General features: G+C 51.1%; 1 protein-coding gene across 1 annotated transcript in view; it reads left to right on the top strand.

Moving 5' to 3' along the window:
• The first annotated feature begins 3,963 nt into the window (after positions 1 to 3,963).
• NCAPH (non-SMC condensin I complex subunit H) overlaps positions 3,964 to 19,690 on the top strand; it is a 29,540-nt gene continuing 13,813 nt past the window's right edge. The window contains exons 1-9 of the mRNA XM_008253794.5: positions 3,964 to 4,116; positions 10,262 to 10,481; positions 10,581 to 10,671; positions 11,236 to 11,328; positions 11,811 to 11,949; positions 12,418 to 12,542; positions 15,193 to 15,382; positions 16,488 to 16,579; positions 17,362 to 17,567. Coding sequence (XP_008252016.1) covers positions 4,071 to 4,116; positions 10,262 to 10,481; positions 10,581 to 10,671; positions 11,236 to 11,328; positions 11,811 to 11,949; positions 12,418 to 12,542; positions 15,193 to 15,382; positions 16,488 to 16,579; positions 17,362 to 17,567 — 1,202 coding nt within the window. The 5' untranslated portion in view covers positions 3,964 to 4,070. The remainder of the gene's footprint in view (positions 4,117 to 10,261; positions 10,482 to 10,580; positions 10,672 to 11,235; positions 11,329 to 11,810; positions 11,950 to 12,417; positions 12,543 to 15,192; positions 15,383 to 16,487; positions 16,580 to 17,361; positions 17,568 to 19,690) is intronic.

Below are 19,690 nucleotides of genomic sequence, written 5' to 3'. Positions count from 1 at the left end.
CAAAGAGCGCATTCAGAGCAGGAGGTGAAAGACTTGTCTGCACTGGGCGGGCCTGGCCCAGTGAGATGCTGGGTTAGGAGCTGCCTCTGCTTCCGTGCACAGGGCGCCCCAAGCAGTCGGCTTAGGAATGGCCGTTACTGTCACAGAACAGGCTCAACTCCCGCCTTCCTCTGCCAGGGGTCCCGATTCCGTGCCACTTACCACCCTCCCAACACACTGCTTCTAATGCACAGGCAGTTCTGAGGATCACCTGTTTCCACTTGTCCTCCTTCAAATGCACTTGGCAGAGACAACCAGCCAGGGAGATGCCAGGGACCCAAGGCTCTCAGGGAGTTTAATCTACTACCGATTCTTCAAAAAGTGAGGGGTATTGTTATCCCCATTTTATAGATGGGGAAGACATGAGGCTCAGAGGTTAACATGCTAACCCAGGGTTTAAACTTGCCTTCCAGCTTCATTCATTCAATTTTTTTAGAAGATTTATTTATTTGAAAGTCACACAGAGAAGGGGGAGATGGAGAGAGATCTTCAAACCTCTGGATCACACCCCAGATGGCTGCAATGGCCAGGGCTGGGTCAGGCTGAAGCCAGGAACCAGGAGCTGCTTCTGGGTCTCCGACATGGGTGGTTGGGTCCCAACCACGTGGGCCATCTTCTGCTGCTTTTCTCAGGCCATTAGCAGAGAGCTGGATTGGAAGTGGAGCAGCCGGGACATGAACTGGTACCCACATGGGATGCTGACATAGACGATGGCAGCTTTACCCGCTGCGCCACAGCCCCCATCCCATTTGATATGTTTTTAAGAAGCAGCTGTGTTCAGGGCCGGCATCAGGCCCTGGGAAAACAATGGTGTGCAGAGATAGCTTGCCTTTTTTTTTTTTTTTTTTTTTTTTTTTTTTTTTTTTTGACAGAGTTAGTGAGAGACAGAGACAGAGAGAAGGGTCTTCCTTTTCCATTGGTTCACCCCCGAAATGGCTGCTACGGACGGTACACTGAGCCGATCCGAAGCCAGGAGCCAGGTGCTTCCTCCTGGTCTCCCATGCAGGTGCAGGGGCCCAAGCACCTGGGCCATCCTCCACTGCCTTCCCAGGCCACAGCAGAGAGCTGGACTGGAAGAGGAGCAACCAGGACAGAATCCAGTGCCCCAACCAGGACTAGAACCCGGATCGAGGCCGGCGCCGCGGCTCACTAGGCTAATCCTCCGCCTTGCGGCGCCGGCACACCAGGTTCTAGTCCCGGTCGGGGCGCTGGATTCTGTCCTGGTTGCCCCTCTTCCAGGCCAGCCCTCTGCTGTGGCCAGGGAGTGCAGTGGAGGATGGCCCAGGTGCTTGGGCCCTGCACCCCATGGGAGACCAGGAAAAGCACCTGGCTCCTGGCTCCTGCCTTCGGATCAGAGCGGTGTGCCGGCTGCAGCGCGCCGGCCGCGGCGGCCATTGGAGGGTGAACCAACGGCAAAGGAAGACCGGATTGCTGGTGCCGCAGGTGGAGGATTAGCCTAGTGAGCCGCTGCGCTGGCCTGAAATAGCTTTGTTTTCATGCATTTGTTGTTTATGGAGGAGATGGACATGAATACCACCAAGACATGTACAATTGCAATGGAGGTGAGTTCTACTGATCCTTCCAGGAGACCTGAGTGTATTCCAGAAGTAATGAGAACTGAAACCCAAGTGGAGCTAACTGGGTGAAGATGATCCCAGATAGAGCAGAGTGTGGGTGCAGAGGTCCCGTAGTTGCGGAAGGCCTGGCGAGGGTCTGAAAGAAGGCCCAAGTGGGCCAGCACCGCGGCTCACTAGGCTAATCCTCCGCCTTGCGGCACCGGCACACCGGGTTCTAGTCCCGGTCTGGGCGCCGGATTCTGTCCCGGTTGCCCCTCTTCCAGGCCAGCTCCCTGCTGTGGCCCAGGAGTGCAGTGGAGGATGGCCCAAGTGCTTGGGTCCTGCACCCCATGGGAGACCAGGAGAAGCACCTGGCTCCTGCCTTCGGATAGGCACGGTGCGCTGGCCACAGCGCACCAGCCGCAGCGGCCATTGGAGGGTGAACCAATGGCAAAAGGAAGACTTTTCTCTCTGTCTCTCTCTCTCACTGTCCACTCTGCCTGTAAAAAAAAAAAAAAAAGGCCCAAGTGACAGCAGGCAGGGAGCAAGGAGGGGCAAAGTGCAAGATGAAGCCAGACAGGCCGGGGCGCCCACAGCCTGCAGGGGCCCTTTAGAAATTCCCAGGACAATGGAGCCTTTGAAGAGCTTTAGAGTTCCTTCCAGGAAGCAGTGGAGGTGACAGGTTGGATGTGTGCTTGGCAAACAAGGGAGAGCAGGCCAGTGAGAAGGTAATGTGGCTGACAGAGGCAGTACTGAAGAGATTTTTAGGAGGTGAAAACTGGTGCATAATGAATTGTGTGGAGAACGTGGGAGAGAGACATCGGGATCACTCCTGCATGCTGATTCGGGCTAAGATGAAGAACCTTGTGAACGCCGTTTCTCTCCCATCCCACACTGCCTTACTTGAAGGGGGTCACAAGAACAAGTTCATGCAATAAATAAACAGGTTTGAAAAGTGGTTTTTGAGACTGTGTTTGGCCTTGCTGTTGGGATAACCTGCATCCCCTACCAGCGTGCCTGGCTCTTGGCTCCTGACTCCAGCTGCCTGCTAATGGCTCAAATGATGGAGTTCCTGCCACCCACATGGGAGCCCTCTACTGAGTGCCCAGTTCACAGCTTCCACCCAGCCCAGCCCCAGTCTCTGCTGGCATCTGGGGAGTGAGCCAGCAGATGGAAGCTTTTTCTTTCTCAAATAAATAAAAACTGGGGGGAGGGGGGTTGGGGTGGATGTGGCTTCCAACCAAGCGCCAGTCCTCTTTTGGCTGCCAAAATGAGGGGCTCAAGTGGCACGTGGTGGGCAGACAGTCCCAGGGATGTTCAGCATCCTGCAAAGAGGGCAACAGCTCCCCCCAACCCAGTCAAGAACTGTTTCACCCTGAATGCCAACAGCATGCTTGAGAAGAAACACTGTAAAAGACTCCAGATGTGTGTGACAAGAAATTATAGGAGGGAGGCCGGAGCTGTAGGGCAGTGGGTTAAAGCTCCAGCCTGCAGTGGCGGCATCCCATATGGGCGCCGGTTCAAGTCCTGGCTGCTCCACTTCCCATCCAGCTCTCTGCTATGGCCTGGGAAAGCAATGGAGGATGGCCCAGGTCCTTGGGCCCCTGCACCCGCATGGGAGACCTGGAAGCTCCTGGCACCGGATCGATTCAGCTTCGGCTGTTGTGGTCATTTAGGGAGTGAACCAGCGGAACGTAAGACCTTTCTCTCTCTCTGGCTCTACCTCTCTCTGTAACTCTGTCTTTCAAATAAATAAATAAATCTTAAAAAAAAAATTACAGGAGGCTTTAGGGTTATCGGGGGAATCGCCATGGCCTTTCTCCCCTAAATACAATCCTTGGCCAGGGGAAGCAGAAAGGACAGGGGCACCTTATACCCCCCTCACTTCTCCAACCTTTCACTGGAAGGGGGGAGTGGTTTCCAGGGAGACTTTCACAAGAATCAGTGAAAACGATGGGCTTCACTTATAAAAATAATTTTAAAAAGTACACAACGTTGATTTTGCACCCGTCCTCCCCTCTGCCCCCCAAAGTGCCTCATTCCGGAGCGGGCTCGCTCTCGCTGCTTCCAACCCACACACACCCCGTCTTCACTTAGCATCTCCTTAGCGTTTTGCGGCCCTCAAGGTACCGGTCCAGCGACACCTGGTTCTTCGGGGATCCGCCTCCCTTTTAGGGATGCCGCGATAGCAGAGCCCTCGGCTGTCCAGATCGACGCTCGGTCCCCAGCGCACAGTTCCGCGCCTGGCGCTCAGAAGGAGGGGGCATCTACACCATGACAACCACTCCATGGGCCTCCCCCGGAGTACGCCCCAGGGCCTGGCCCCTCAGCCCAGGCCGCCTCACTTCCGCGGCTACACCGGCAGGAACCCCGCCAACGGAGCGAGCGGTCTGCGCAGGCGCACTTCTGGCCCCGCCCACGAGGGACGTCACGCGGCCGTTACGCCGCCCGGGCGTCCAGGCGCGCGCGATTTAAATGCGTCTCGGAGCCCTCGAAGGCAAGATGGGTCCTCCTTACCCAGGTGAGGCCGGGGCCCGGGGGAGGCACGGTGCTCAGGGGCCGCTGTGAAGCGGTGCTCGGGGCGCGGGGAGAGCGGGCGCCGAGCGCGGCCCGGTTCGCGGAGACGGGGAGGCGAGGGCTCGGCGGGCGGTGGGCGCGCGCGGGGCTGGCCGGCTCCTGCGTTCCGCGGCCCTGCACCTTGCTGGCTTTTCTGGCCGTTGAACGGGCGAATTTCTCGGGAGAGATGTCTGTCATTTGCAGCGCGGCGGCACGGCTGTGGTTACCACTGTATGTTTAGCGTGCATGCATGTAAAGAGAAGAACAGATTAAAAATCCCTGGCCTCTTAGAACCTTAGGCCCGTGGACTGAGACATTTGGTCATCGTCATTTAGATCATAAAGCCATGGCGACGGCTGAGAACGCTAGGAAGACCTGGGCCAGAGTGCACCTGGGACCAGCATTTAGAAGAGGGTAGAAAAACTGGGGAGAGAGAGGTATTGCGGAATCCAAGAGTGGTTCCGAAAAGGACGGAGTCGGCAGCTGTCTGAAATGCTGCCAGAGAGAGAGAGAGAGAGAGAGAGAGAGAGAGAGACACGCAATCAGGGAAAGATCTGGGGAGCTGGGACCTGCCTTTCGTTCTCAACTGTTTCCCTCCGGGACAGGTGCTCCCTTCAGTACTGTTTGTTACGGTTTCTTGTCCCAAGGTCCAGCTCCCTACAGTGCCTGCCTCCAAAGGGTCACAAGTCCTCTTGATTTTGTTTCTAAAAATGTCTTTTGCCTCTTTCCTGTTTTGACTTCTTGTTTGTTTTGACCTCAGGTGAGAGTTTACTTAGTCCTACTCTTCTGTCACCAGGGAACATGTGAGGTTCTTGTTTTATCCTTGTTCATCACTCCTATTTGTTGTTTCATTGATGTATCACTTTTGTTTTTCTAAATATTTATTTATTTGAAAGGCAAAGGCAGAGTTAGAAGGGAAGTGGGGACGGAGGAGGTCTTCCATCCACTGGCTCATTCCCCAATTGGCTGCAATGGCCAGAGCTGCGCTGATCCGAAGCCGGAAGCCAGGAGCTTCTTCCAGGTCTCCCATGTGGGTGCAGGGACCCAAGGACTTGGGCCATCTTCTACTGCTTTCCCAGGCCACAACAGAGGTGGATCAGAAGTGGAGCAGCTGGGACTTGAATCAGTGCCTATATGGGATGCCGGCACGGCAGGTGGCGGCTTTACCTGCTATGCCACAGCGCTGGCACTGGCCCCAATGTATCACTTTTAAAATGTTTATTTTTGTTTATTTGAGAGACAGAGCTCCTATCAGCTGGTTTGCCTTCCAAATGACTACAATGGCCAGGACTGGGCCAGGGCAAAACCAGGAGCTGGGGACACAATCCAGGTCTCCCACATGGGTAGAGGGAAGCCAGCTACTTGAGCCACCACTGCCACTGCCTTCCAGGGTCCACGTGAGCAGGAAGCTGGACTCACAAATGGAGCCAGGACTTGAACCTAGGGCTGTGGGTATCCAAACCAGCAGCCGAAACACTCATACCTGCCCCGTCCCTTCATTTTTAATATGTTCCTATAAAATAGATTTTGCATATTTTCTGTATCACCAGTTCTGAACCAGCTGGGATCCTTATCCTTATTCCCATTAGGAAGATGAAGCAGCAAGTGCCTTGAGCATTTACTTGACCTCTCCCCAGCTGGTAAGAGAGACAGCTGGGTTTGAAGCCAGGTCTCTGACTCTGACATCTGCAAACTCTCCCACGGTCTCCCAGTTCTTCCTTTGTTTTCCAGGGATCCTGTTTCTTGCTCCACTGTAGTGGACCATAGCCACTCACTACCAGAGTCGCACCCTAGACCTTGTCATTAAACAATAGCCCATCACTCCGTCATCTCAGTTTTCAATACCCTGCCTCTCAGTGCCACCTTTGTCTTTCCGGCTCTGACAGTATTGTGATCCAGCAGACCTATATTCTGCTTCTCCCTGTCGCTCACCGCTCGCACATCCTTGGTCCCATCTTGGCTTGCATCCCTGCTAAGTCCGCATAACTCCTCCCTTGCCTCCTGGCTTCCTCATAACTGCTCACTGACCGCTCTCACAACCCTGGCTAATCCCGACCTTGCCTGCCCCGCACACCTGACGATGGTGGGAGAGAAACACCAGCCACGCTGAGTGGTCTCGGGGTCCTAGAGCTACCCAGCAGCCGCGCTGCTTCCCTGTTTCATTCACTGTTTCCTGCCTCCCCTTTCTCCTCTAACACCGTCTCTCCCACCCTCCCCTCAGCTGCTGGTGCTTTGTGTTCACTTCTGTTTTGCCGAGTAAATGAAAGCAGGGCCATCGTTGTGGCACAGTGGGTTAAGCTGTTGACTCTGACGTCAGCATCCCATATAGGAGCACAGTTCAAGTCCCAGCTGCTCCGCTTCAGCTGCCTGCTGCTGTGCTGGGGAAAGCAGAGGACGATGGACCAAGTGCTTGGGTCCTGCCACCCACGGCGGGGACCCGGGTCGGTGCTCCAGGCTCCTGATTTGGCCTGAACCAGCCCCAGCAGTTGCGGCCATTTGGGGAGTGAACCCTCCCTCTCCCTGTCTCTCTCACTCTACCTGTCAGATCTTAAAAAAAATAATCAAACCAGAACATCCACATGTCTGTTGTACCTGCTCCCCTACCTGTTTCCCCAAGAGAGAGCCTTTCCTGACCTCCCACCTCCTGCTTTGAAGAAAAAAAAAAAAAAACAAACTTTTTTTTCATAGCATTTGGCTCTGTGCCGTATATTTTCTAACTTCTTATTATGAAAATATTCAAGCATCCAGGGAAGTTGAAAGACTGATACAATAAGACCCTGATGCTCTGATGCCGATCCAGCAATTGTTAGCATTTTGCCATCTATACTTTACGGGAGTTTTGACCGATTCAGTTAAAAGTAAGTTGTACTTCACCCCTAAATTGTTTCTTATGCATTTACTAACAGTGTTGACATTCTGCATAATCATAATATTGCTGTCACACGTAAGACAATAAAAATCAATTTGCTTTCCTACTGTTTTATCATTACTTTTTTGCAGTGTTTTTAAACATCAGCTATGTAACTTATTGACTGTTATTTTTAATATTTATTTATTTACTTGAAAGTCAGGGTTGCACAGAGAGAGAAGCAGAGGCAGAAAGAGAAAGAAACGTCTTCCATTCACTCCCCAGTTGGCCACAACAGCTGGAGCTGCACCGATCCAGAGCCAGGAGCCAGGCGCTTCTTCTCGGTCTCTTGTGTGGGTGCAGGGGCCCAAGGATTTAGGCCATCTTCTACTGCTTTCCCAGACCGTAGCAGAGAGCTGTATCAGAAGTGGAGCAGCTGGGACTCGAACCTGTGCCCATATGGGATGCCAGCACTGCAGGTGGCAACTTTACCCGCAATGCCACAGCGCCAGCTCCTTGAGCATTATTTTGTTGTAACTGTACAAATATATATAATAAGTATTAAATTTAAAAAATCAGTTTGCTAATGTTGTGTCTAGACTGTATTACATATTTCTCTAATTATCCCCCAAATGTTGTTTATAGTGATTCTTTAACCAACAGTTGGCCGAAAACTCATATGTTGTTTTGGTTTAAATGACTCTTTAGTTCCTTTTAATCCAGAACAGTCCTCCTACTTTGTCTTTTTGTTTTAACATTGACTTTTTTTTTTTTAAGATTTATTTATTTATTTGAAAGTCAGAGCTACAGAGAGGCAGAGGTAGGGTGGTCTTGCATCTGCTGGTTCACTCCCAGATGGCCATAATGGCCAGAGCTGCACCAATCCAAAACCAGGAGCCAGGAGATTCTTCCAGGTCTCCCATGTGGGTGCAGGATTTGGGCCATCTTCCACTACTTTCTCAGGCCATAGCAGAGAGCTGGATCAGAAGTGGAGCAGCTGAGACTTAAACTGGTGCCCATATGGGATGCTGGCACTGCAGGCAGTGGCTTTACCTGCTACGCCACAGTGCCAGCCCCTTAACATTGGTATTTTAAGAGACTAAGCTACATTATGAATTTGTCTAAATGTTTCCTTGTGGTATCATTTAGCCTGCTTCTCAACTCCTTGCTGTTTTTTTTTTTTTTTTAATTTATTTAAAAGATAGAGCTTCAGAGAGAGGGAAAGTACACACACACACACATACAGAAACACAGAGAGAGAGAGAGAGAGAGAGAGAGAGAGAGAGAGATCCCCCAATGGCTGCAAAGGCCAGGGCTGGACCAGTCTGAGACTAGGAACCTGGAACTCAGGTCTCCCTGTGGGTGTCTGGGGCCCAAGTATTCGGGCCATCTTCCACTGCTTCCTTAGGTGCATTAATGGGGCGCTGGATCAGAGTGGAGCAGCCAGGACTCGAACCAGCACTCCATATGGGTTGCTGGCACTACAGGTAGCAGGTTAGCTAATTGTACCACAGTGCTGGCCCCCAGCTACTTGCTTTTTTTCTACAAACTGGAAGTTAGACCTAATGTCATGTTAGGAGCTGAGTAAGCTTCAGGTTGGCTCGTTGTTAGTGAGGCTGCATTTGACTGCTTGGTCAGTGTGACTGCCAGAGCTTTCATTTTGAAAGGCATTTGCGGTTAGTGAGTAATCTGTGGTGATTCTCTGTAATGTTCTGTTTAGTTTATACACGTATGCTTATTCTATCTCCCTATCAAGACACACCGGAACTGGGATGAGAACCCAGCTTGTCTGACTCTAGCCCATAACCTCACCCTTGTCTTGGCTTCTGTCTCTCCTTTACCTGGCACTAAGGATTATAAGCGGAGTCTTCAAAAAGTTTTTGATAAAAGTTTTATTTATTAAAAAAAACTCCATGAATTAATTTTTTAAAAGATTGATTTATTTGAAAGGCTGAGTGACAGGGAGAGACAGAGAAAGAGGTCTTCTATTCTCTGATTCACTCCTCAAATGTCTTTCTTAATGGCTGGGGCTGGGCCAGGCTGAAGCCAGGACTCAGGAACCCCGTTTGGGTTCCCCACGTGGGTGGCAGGGACCTCAGTAGTTGGGCCGTTTTCTGCTGTTTTCTCAGGTGGGTTAATAGGGAGCTGGATCAGAAGCAGAGCAGCTGGTACTTGATCGTGGGATGCTGGTGTTGCCCGAGGCAGTCTAACTGCTGTGCCACAATGCTGGCCCCAAGGTTTCAAAAATGTTTGACACCAAAATGTACTTTTTTTAAAAAGATTTATTTTATTTATTTGAAAGACAGTTATGGAGAGGGGGGGGGGTCTTCCATCCACTGGTTCACTCCCCAAATAGCCACAATGGCTAGAGCTGAGCTGATCAGGAGCCAGGAGTGTCTTCTGGGTCTCCCATGTGGGTGCAGGGGCCCAAGCACTTGGGCTATCCTCTGCTGCTTTCCCAGGTGCATTAATAGGGAGCTGGATTGGAGATGCAGCACCCAGGATTTGAACTGGCACCCATATGGAATGCCAGAGCTGCAGGCCAGGACTTTTACCTACTGTGCCACAGTGCTGGCCCTACCAAAATGAACTTTTAAAAATTTGTTTATTTTCATTTTATTTGAAAGGAAGATGGCAGAGAGGGAGACACAGAGAAAGATTTCTTCTGCTGATTTACTCCCCAAATACGTGCAACAGCTGGGGCCAGGCCAGGCTGAAGCCAGGAACCCCAGTCTCAGTCTGGGTCTTCTACCATTGTGGGAGGGATGCACATACTTGAACCGTCATCTGCTGCCTCCCAGGGTTTGCTTTAGCAGGAAGCTGGAATCAGAAGCAGAGCCAGACTCAGATCCAGGCACTTAGTATGGGGTGTGAGCATTTTAACAGTTGTGCCAAATGCTCACCTCCAAAATAAATTTCTAATTAATTTTCTCACAAACTTTTTGAACCCTCATAGGTGTCTGTTGTCCCATTGGTTTGTGAGTTTGAGACAGCAGCTTTGTCTAATCTGTCTTCCCCTGTCCAGTCCTTGGATTCACCGTAGCTGCAGAGTGGGTGTCTGTGCTGCCCTCCCCCACCGCCAAGATCACTGCTCTGTAAAGGTTCCAGCGTGCAGTAATGGAGTTGGGGGAGCTCTTGGTAGGGATGTGCCGTGAACCTCCCCGCTGACGGTCCCAAGTCCCGTTTGGTACAGGCAGTTAAAGGGTTCTTGAGCAGGTGTTTTGTTCCATCTGCCAGCCATAACGAGTTAACTCTTCTTCAGAGATCCGTGGACACCCCCTCAGTGTCTGCTCGCCTTCCGAGCGGGCGTTGTCCATGTCACTGCCCAAGAAGGCCTCTCTCAACACGCCTGGCACCCCGGTGCTTCAAGACTTCCCTCAGAATGACGACGAGAAGGAGCGCTTGCAGCGGAGGCGCTCCAGGGTCTTGGACCTGCAGTTCAGCACAGACTCGCCGCGGTTGTTAGCCTCGCCCTCCAGCAGGTGAGCGCGTTTCGGGGCTGGCTCTCCTCCGTGGGTACCCCGTGGATTCTACAGCATCAGGATCCTTGCTGGAGTTTCTGGCTTTTGTTTTCCCTTTAGGAGTATTGATGTGTCAGCTACAATCCCTAAGTTTACCAACACGCAGATTACAGAGCATTACTCCACCTGTATCAAGCTGTCCACAGAAAATGTGAGTATCAGCTGGCTTGTCACTGAGTCACACAGCTTTCTTGATCTTGTAGAGAACATGTGCCCCTTGACAGCTACTTCCTTCCCAGTGACTCCGGTGTTTTCAGCGCGGTTTCCCTGTTTGCTATGGGGCTCACAGGTTGCGGCTACCGGCAGTGTATCTGGAGAGGCAGCCTGGCGTAGGGGTCAGTGGTGAGCGTTCCGGAGCTAGGTGGCAGGGAGGCAGTAGGGTTCTGGAGCTAGCCTGCCGGGTCACCCCACTGCTCTGCTGCAGAGTCCTCCCCAGGAAGTGGGGCTGCGGATGGTGTCTGCCTCGTAGAGTTGGCCTTTTGTGTATGATGCTTAGAGCAGGTGCCACAGGAAGTGAGCACTGGGAGTCGTGTTCCCCCTCTATCGGCCTTGAGAGTGAGGCATTTGGCTCCATTTCCAAGCATTTGTGGGAAGTGAGAACAGTGGCGAGACATGGGTTCCTGTACAGACACTCGGCCTCCTGTCTTCAGGGTAGCGTCATTCACACACGCCTCGGCTGTAACCAACAACTCTTTCTGCAATTTCCTGTTTCCAGAAAATCACTACCAAGAATGCTTTCGGCTTGCACCTGATTGATTTTATGTCAGAGATCCTGAAGCAGAAAGACACCGAGCCAACCAACTTTAAAGTAAGAAGTGGGTCTGCTTTCTCCTGCGTCTGAGTTGATGATTATTTCTGACTCTTGGTGTAACACAGTTGAATTCTGCAAATACATGAGCGCCTCCTTCATTTAGACGTTGTGGTTGCTACTTTACTTTCTCTCCTGAACTGAAGAATTGCAGAGGAGATACATGCTGTCTTTATCCCCTATGAATTTTGCTTTATTTTACTTATATGTATTTTTTCCACTGGGAGAGTATGAGTTTATTAGTAAAACCAAGTGGATCGTGCCAAAGAGGCCAGTCCATGCGTTCTGCCTATAATACATAGAAAAATTGGTTTATAAAGCAGGAAATTCAAGTGAAGCTACTACAAAATGTTTTCCCTACCAATTGTAGGGAATAATTTTTTTCCTTGGGGCAAGTAAGTATTTCCTGAAGCTTGCTAAGTTTTACCTGTTCCGAAGGGGTTTTCCTCTGCATCTTCATGGACAGAGCTCTGCTTGTCTAGGTGGCTGCTGGCACCTTGGATGCCAGCACCAAGATCTATGCTGTGCGCGTGGATGCTGTCCATGCAGATGTGTACAGAGTCCTGGGCGGGCTGGGCAAAGACGCGCCGTCTGCTGAGGAAGGAGAGAAGCACGCCACAGGTACTCGGTTGGGCTCTGGAGTTACGGGGTTTCTTTTAGAGCATTCCATGCTTGAGTGATGTACTAGAGCAAGGTGACAAGAGATCAGGGTTGTCCTCTTACTGAAGACGTGGACATTTTCACAATCAGGTGTGACCTTGCATGAGAAGGTAGTCAAACCCTAGAGTTATCTTTCTTTGAAAAAGAGAAGGGCCTTGTAATACTTGTTAGATTTGATTTAGGAAAAGTTGAGTTAACCGCACCAGCAAGGCAGCCTCTGACCTGGGGAGAGGGAGAGCTCTGGACGTTGCGTGTATGGAAGGCAGTTACTTGCTCTGGTAGTTTGTTTCTCCCTAAGCTGCGGATCAGCTATTCTGTTGTTTGAGAGAAGCACACCTATTTAAATTGTGGCTGCTGTCTAGGGTTTTGAAGAGGGTTTCATGGGCTTCAGAGGCGTCCTTGCAGTACACAGTCTATTCCTTTTTGTAGATAGTGGTGCAACCGAAACAGGAACAGCCAGAAAGGCTCCAAAGCCAAAGAAAAAGCATTCGTACAAGACCATCGAGCAGAACGTAAGCAACCTCAACGTCTCTGAAGCAGACCGCAAGTGCGAGGTGAGGAACTGTGCAGCGTGGTTTCTGACCGACTACGCCTACAGGGCTGAAGCTGGGCAGGACGGGGTCTGCGTTGCTGGGATGTGCCTGCCCGAGCCTCAAGGAAGTGAAACATTTAACTGGCATCTGCATTTGCAGCTCTCAGCTGTATAGTGAGCACTGAAGGAGGAAGTCCCATAGAACTTCAGAAAGATTGCAAATTACTGAGGAATCGCACTCAAAAGTTTGATTTTATTTCTTAGTACATGGAGCAATGGTGAGGAGAGCTAGCTTTTATTGTACATACACTGCGTGCTGTGTCCTTCCCTAAGCCTACAGCCCATGTGAAGTCATTAAATCCTCACAACCTTTGTCCTGCTTTCCTGAAGCAATATCCGAGGCCCAGGGTGTTCACTAACATGCCCACGGTGACACATCTAGTGAGTTGGCTAGGATTGGGAGCTAAGTGTCCTCTAGATGACCTTACCATATAGCAAATCCTAAGGAATCTGCTTACAGAAATGGTACTGGAGGCCTCTTTTGTAATTAGTACAGTTACCTTAAAGCAAACCAGTGTTGTGACAGCTTTTAAGAATTTCACTGTTGGGGCTGTTGCTGTGGCATAGTGGGCTAAGCCTCCACCTGTGGTGCCAGCATCCCATATGGGTGCTGGTTCAAGTCCTGGCTGCTCCTCTTCTGATCTAACTCTCTGATATGGCCCGGGAAAGCTGTAGAAGATGGCCCAGGTACTTGGGCCCCTGTACCCACGTGGGCCCCTGTACCCAGACAAAGCTCCTGGCTTCGGATTGGCCCAGCTCTGGCCATTGTGGCTATTTTCAGGAGTGAACCAGCAGGTGGAAAACCTTTCTCTCTGTCTCTCCCTCTCTTTCTCTATAACTCTACCTCTCAAGTAAATAAGATATCTAAATATCTAAAAAAAAAAAAAATTTTGCTGTTCAAAGCATTTCACTGAATGTTCTTGTACCTATTATTTTTGCATGCTTCTTGAAGTCTATGAGAAAAATTTGAGATGTGTAACTGCCGTGCTCTCAGAAAAGTTTCTCCCTGTTTACTTTCTGCCAGCAATGGACTAGATTACTTCCTTCTCTTAAGTCTGCAGTTCCCGGAGTGTTCATTAATGTCAGAGTGGAGTGGATCGCCCGGGGAGTGAGTGAGTGTGGAAGAGGACTGAGCCCTGGCTGCCTGATCTTAGGCGTTCCGAGAGCTGAATTAAACCAGGAACGTGCAGTATCCAAATGAGAAGGAGTTTCAGGGAGGGGGAAGCCAAGGTCGCTGCTGAACTTGGAGCAGGAGTTCCCCCTGCAGCTGACACTTGAACCTCCAAGGAGAGGCTGCTGCTTGCCTGGGGCTGGTGTCCTGAGCTTGGAGGAGGAGCTCGTGGGTCCTTGGCCCAGCCCTCTGAGTGGGGCGTGCTGGCTGGTGTCTCTGAGGGACACACGGTGAGACTGCTTCAGGGAGTGGGGGAAAGTGGCAAATCGGATTCAGCTGCAGTTCCAGGTGGGCTTTGATGCCGTGCTGTGAGGAAGCACTGCTGGACCCACTCCACAGCCAGGAAACCTGGACAGAGAGCAAGCCCTGCAGTCTCTCTCTGGTGCCCCCTATTGGTAGAGCCCAGGAGGGACTAGCTAGCAAAGCCAAGATGTCAGCAACTAAGCAGAGGAGAGAAGACACAAACTGGCAGACAGGGGAAGTGTCATGCACTCGCTCTATCTGTGTCTGTCTGTCTGTCTATCTAGAGAGCAAATGCAAATTGTAAGCCATGAGGAATTTAGGTTGAAGTCACACAGAGATGAGTACTACTATTCTTTGGACTTTTTTTTTTTTTTTAAGATTTGTTTATTCGAAAGGCAGAGTTAGAAAGAGAGAGAGATTGATTGTTCTTCCATCTGCTGGTTCACTTTCCAGATGGCTACAATGACTTGGGCCAGGTTAGACCAAAGCCAGGTGCTTCCTCTAGGTCTCCCACATGGGTGCAGGGGCCCAAGCACTTGGGCTATCTTCCACTGCTTTCCCAGGTGCATCAGCAGGGAGCTCAGTGGGAAGTGGAGCAGCCAGAACTTGAACTAGGGCCCATATGGGATGCCAGCACTGCAGGCCATGACTTAACCCACTGTGCCACAGCGCCAGCCCCTCAACATTCTTATAGGCCTGAAACTTTTCATAATGGGAGGTGAGGGGTGGTGGTTTCAAAGAATTTTGTAGGAGCAGACTAATGGGATGGCAAATGGAGGGGGAAGTAAGGTCAAGGATTTTGTTTTTATTTTTATTTAAGGTGTTATTGTCGTTGTATCTGAGAGGCACAGAAACAGAAGGAGAGAGAGGGATCTTGTGTCTGCTGGTTCTCTCCCCAGATGCCCATAACAGCCAGGGTTCACTCAGCCAAGAAGAAGCCAGACCAGCAGAGGCATGTAGGGCGCACTGTACACAGGTTGACATGGTTTGTGCTGGTCACCATCTTCTGTCTTACCGGACAGTGTGCATGTAATCTGCACTCTGACCACGTAGGGCTTTTCTTTTATGTTTTAAACTTGGCCAGTTAGAAAGTTCTCCTCCTGATCACTGGCAGAGATACTTTAATCCAGGGAGAGCACACTTTAGTGTTTCCCTCAGCTGCGTGTGGTGATTCTTTGCCTCTATCTGTCCGGTCCAGATCGATCCCATGTTCCAGAAGACAGCGGCCTCGTTTGACGAGTGTAGCACGGCAGGGGTGTTTCTGTCTACCCTCTGCTGCCATGACTACAGGAGTGAGCTGCTTTTCCCCTCCGAAGCGCACACCCTGTCCCCAGGAGAGCCGCTCCACTTCCCAGATTTAGGTTGGGTAGAAATGACAGATTTAAAAGGTAAGTACAAATAATGCCTTTCGCTGGGGCTTTTCTGTCATCAGAGAAGTTTCTGTGTAACCGTCGGGTATGATAAATCCGTTCTGCCCTTAACACTGCTTCAAGTCCCAGAAGTCTCTGCGGTGCCAGTTGAGTGTCTTGGCAGTGTCTAGCCACCCGCTGACGTTTTCCTCTCTGCAGCATGGAGCCAAACACTAAACCATTCCCTCCTTGTTTTACGTGCCGTGGAACTCACGTGCCAAAGCTCTGGGCTCACCCCGTAATGCCAGGGTTTGGACTTGAGAAGGGGCCTTAAAGAGACCTCAGTCTGGCTGGAGAGGGCGTGTTCTTATGTGCTCCCAACCTGGCGTCCCGAGAAGAGGGCGCTGTGCCCTGTTTTTAGTCTGCTGGGGCCTGTCCTGTTACCAGACCCCTGATGCTGGCCTGGCAGAGGTTCTCGCATCCCCGCCCTCCTTCCTCTCTGCTGTGCACTTGGGATGTGGTGGCAAGGTGCAGGCAGGTGTGAGGGCCAGGCACAAGAGGCTGCCTAACCCACTATACCATATGTGTTTGAAAGGCAGAGCCAGAGACACGAAGATCTTCCATATGCTGGTTCATTCTCCAGACGCCCATAACAGTGGTGCCGGACAGGCCAGAGCCACAAGCTGCTAACTTAATCCAGGTCGCCCACATAGGGTGCAGCAACCCAAGTACTTGAGCCGTCACCTGCTGCTTCCTAGGGTGCACATTAGCAGGAAGCTGGCATCAGGACTCAAACCCAAGCACTCCTATTTAGGATTCACTTGTTCCCAAACAACACCTGCCCCAAGAGAAAGGGCTTTTGATTTCTTAACTATAGTGCAGGGTAGAGTTCCTTTCAGAACCAGCTGTTGTGTCTCGGCTTTCTCCTGTGGTATTTCACCATTTTCTGAAATGGCAACATGCCAGCTGACTGCCGTGTGGGTGTGCGCCCATGCGTCTGCTCACTGCTGAGGGCAGCTGCCGGCCAGTGTTGACACTGAGTCTGTGGAGGACGCTGAGGGGACTGCAGGCCTTCGTCTCCACAGAAAAGGCACAGGGAGCATACTTGACCCAGTCTAATGTGTGCTCTTGCTGTCCTCTCCAGCTCCCTTGCAGCAGTGTGTGGAAGATCGCCAGATCTGCCCTTCCCTGGCCGGCTTCCAGTTCACTAAGTGGGACAGTGAAACCCATAATGAGGTGTGGTCAACTTTTGGACTTATAAGGGCTCTGGGAATTTTTCCAGTGCTTCATGGTTTCAGTTGGATCGCCCAAGATTAGTTCTGCCCAGTGGGAACCAAAACTGTGGCATCGTTTGTATTTAACCAGGAGAACAAAAAATATTTCCCTTGGCACATCTGCAGGATGCAGAGCTGGGCAGGGGGTAAGAGCAGGGTTGTGAAGCAGCAGGGCCGTTACGCTGCTGCGTGAACTCTGGGATCAGCCTCATGCCCCCTCTGCTTCCCTGGGGGGAGGCGGCCCTGCTGTCCGTGTGCGAATGCCTTTTTTTTTTTTTTTTTAATCAGATTTACTCTTGAGTGTGGCTACCCCAGTGGCTTTGGTGTTTAGGCTACTGTCAAGCTCGAAGAATTTCCTACTGTTTGGGGTTAAGTCCCCTGGCACACAGTTTCCTGAGAAATGGCCCCGGGTGAAGCTTTCCTCTGGGTATTTTTAGCACAGCCCCCTTTGGCCTACTTACTACAACCTCCAAAACAAATGGTCTCCATGGCAAATTGTTTTCCCTAAACATGTAGTTAATGGATGCAGATTCCTGTTTCATGTTTTACAAAATGTGCCTGATGACAATACAGCTCCATCCTGTGCCACACAATGTAAACCTCCCCAGCCAGCGCGTCATTGTCCCGAGAAGGCTAGCTCTGGGAGGCGGGGCTGGGCAAGGAGCGGGCTGGAACTGGCCCTGGAAGGTGAACTGGGTGACCGCAGGAGTGAGGAGAGCTAGAGAACCCTCTGTGTCTCTGCAGTCTGTGTCGGCCCTGGTGGACAAGTTTAAGAAGAACGATCAGGTGTTCGACATCAACGCCGAGGTGGAGGAGAGTGAGTGCGAGGACTTCCCTGATGGGCCCCCCGAGGACGACTTTGATGCCAATGATGAACCCGACCACAGCGCCGCTGGTGATCAGACAGAGCTCAGGAGCTGGAAGGAGCCCTGCCAAGTCCAGAGCTGCCAGTAAGGCTCTCAGGGTCCAGAGGAGTTTTCCGTCACCTTTCTCTCTCTCTCTTAAAGATTTATTTATTTATTATTTATTTATTGGAAGGGCAGAATGACAGAGAAAGAGGGAGTGTTAGAGAACAGTCTTCCATCCACTGGTTCACTCCCCAGATACCTCCGACAGCTGTGGCTGGGCTAGGCCAAAGCCAAGAGCCAGGAACTCCCTCTGGGTGTCCTAGATAGATGGCAGGATCCGAGTACTTGAGCTGTCACCCAGCCTCTTCAGTGTGGATGCTGACATCCCAAATCGCAGGTGAACTGCCAGACCAAATGCCTGCCTTGGGATGAACTCTTCTAATGCCATTTTCAAGTATCAGAAAAGAACGGTCATGTGTCCTCACATCACAGTGAAGTGACACCTGAGGGTCTGATGGTCACAGGAGGCTTCAGTGACTTCCAATTTGTTTTTTTGAAAATGTTTTCTGCTGAGAATTTTGAACAATGTCTTCATTTCTCTTCCCAGTTCCAAAGGACACAGAATCTTAGACTTTCTCCTATTGGGTGCGTTAGGAGCAGGAGGCAGTGGATCTAGTCAAAGATTCTGTGCATCCTTAAGTCCCATCTTGGCATCACTCTGGGCTTTCCCGAGAACTCAGTGTTTAACTGGACTGCACCTGACCCTTCTGTGGTGAGGTGTGAGATGTCATTGCTTTGGCGGAGGGGGGGTCTTGTTTCTGCCATAGGAAGAAGTAGGACTAGATATAAATAGTAGTATCTGATATTGAGCTCATTGTTCTGATTTTGTGCCAGATGCTGTGCCAATTACCTTACATTCATTTTTCACAATTTATGTACTACACAAATTTATTTAAGATTAATTTATCTGAAAGGCAGAGTTACAAAGAGATTTTTCATCCACTGGTTCACTTCCCAGATAGCTGCAATGGCCAGGGCTGGGCCAGGCCGAAACCAGGAGCGTCATCTGGGTCTTCCACGTGGTTCAGTGGGCCCAAGTACTTGGGCCATCTTCTGCTGTTTTCCCAGGCACGCCAGCAGGGAACTGGATCAGAAATGGAGCAGCTGGGACTCAAACTGGTTCCCATATGGGATGCCAGCTCTGCAGGCGGCAAGTCAGCCTGCTACGCTGCAATGCCGGCTCCATAAAAGTAAATGCTTCCTCCACGCTGTAACTAGACACTGCTACCCCCATTCTACAGATGAGGGTACAGGCAACAGGCTCGGAGGGTGAAGCCGGTTGTCACCCAGCGCCAGCCGTACATAGTGCACTTTGGGTGGTAGGCTGAGGTTCTCGGAGGGTGCAGGGGACAGCCACTGTATAATTATTTTTTTCAAATTATTTATTTGAAAGGCAGAGTTACAGAGGGAGAGACAGAAAGAGATCTTCCATCTGCCAGTTCATTTCCCAAGTGGCTACGAGGTTTGGGTTAGGGCCAGGTTGAAGCCAGGAACCTGGAGCTCCCATCAGGATCTTCTACATAGGTGGCAAGGGTCCTAGCACTTGGGCCTCTTCCACCTTCCCAGGTGCATTAGCAGGGAGCTGGATCAGAAGCGAAGGAGCCAGGACTCAAACTGGTGTGAGATGCTAGTGTCGCTGCAGCAGTTTAATCCCCTGCACCACAACACTGGCCCCTGTGTTTTGCCTGTAAATTTCCAACCCAACCAGTAAAGCTTTTTTTTTTTTTTTTTAAAGATTTATTTATTTGAAAGACACAGAGAAGAGAGGCAGAGAAAGAGAGAGAGATCCTCCATCCGCTGGTTCACTCCCCAGTTGGCTACAACGGCCAGAGCTGCACCTATCCGGAGCCAGGAGCCTCCACTGGGCTTCCCACGTGGGTGCAGGGGCCCAAGGACTTGGGCCATCTTCCACGCTTTCCCAGGCCATAGCAGAGAGCTGGATCGGAAGTGGAGCAGCCAGTACCAGAACCAGCGCCCATATGGCATGCTGGCGCTTCAGGCCAGGGTGTTAACCTGCCATGCCACAGCGCCAACCCCAACCAGTAAAGCTTCAACAGAAAAATATCCCTATCCCTGAGAATTGAGTCGGGGCGCTACTGAAGCCACCTCTGACTCCCTCGGACTCACAATGTAGCACATTCGTTGTTCCTGAGTCCTTGGGCTGG

The sequence above is a fragment of the Oryctolagus cuniculus genome, chromosome 2, assembly GCF_051225735.1.
Source record: "Oryctolagus cuniculus isolate XC-2025 breed Fujian yellow rabbit chromosome 2, ASM5122573v1, whole genome shotgun sequence".
In the NCBI taxonomy this organism is placed as follows: domain Eukaryota; kingdom Metazoa; phylum Chordata; class Mammalia; order Lagomorpha; family Leporidae; genus Oryctolagus; species Oryctolagus cuniculus.
This window is presented reverse-complemented; position numbering and strand designations above follow the sequence as displayed.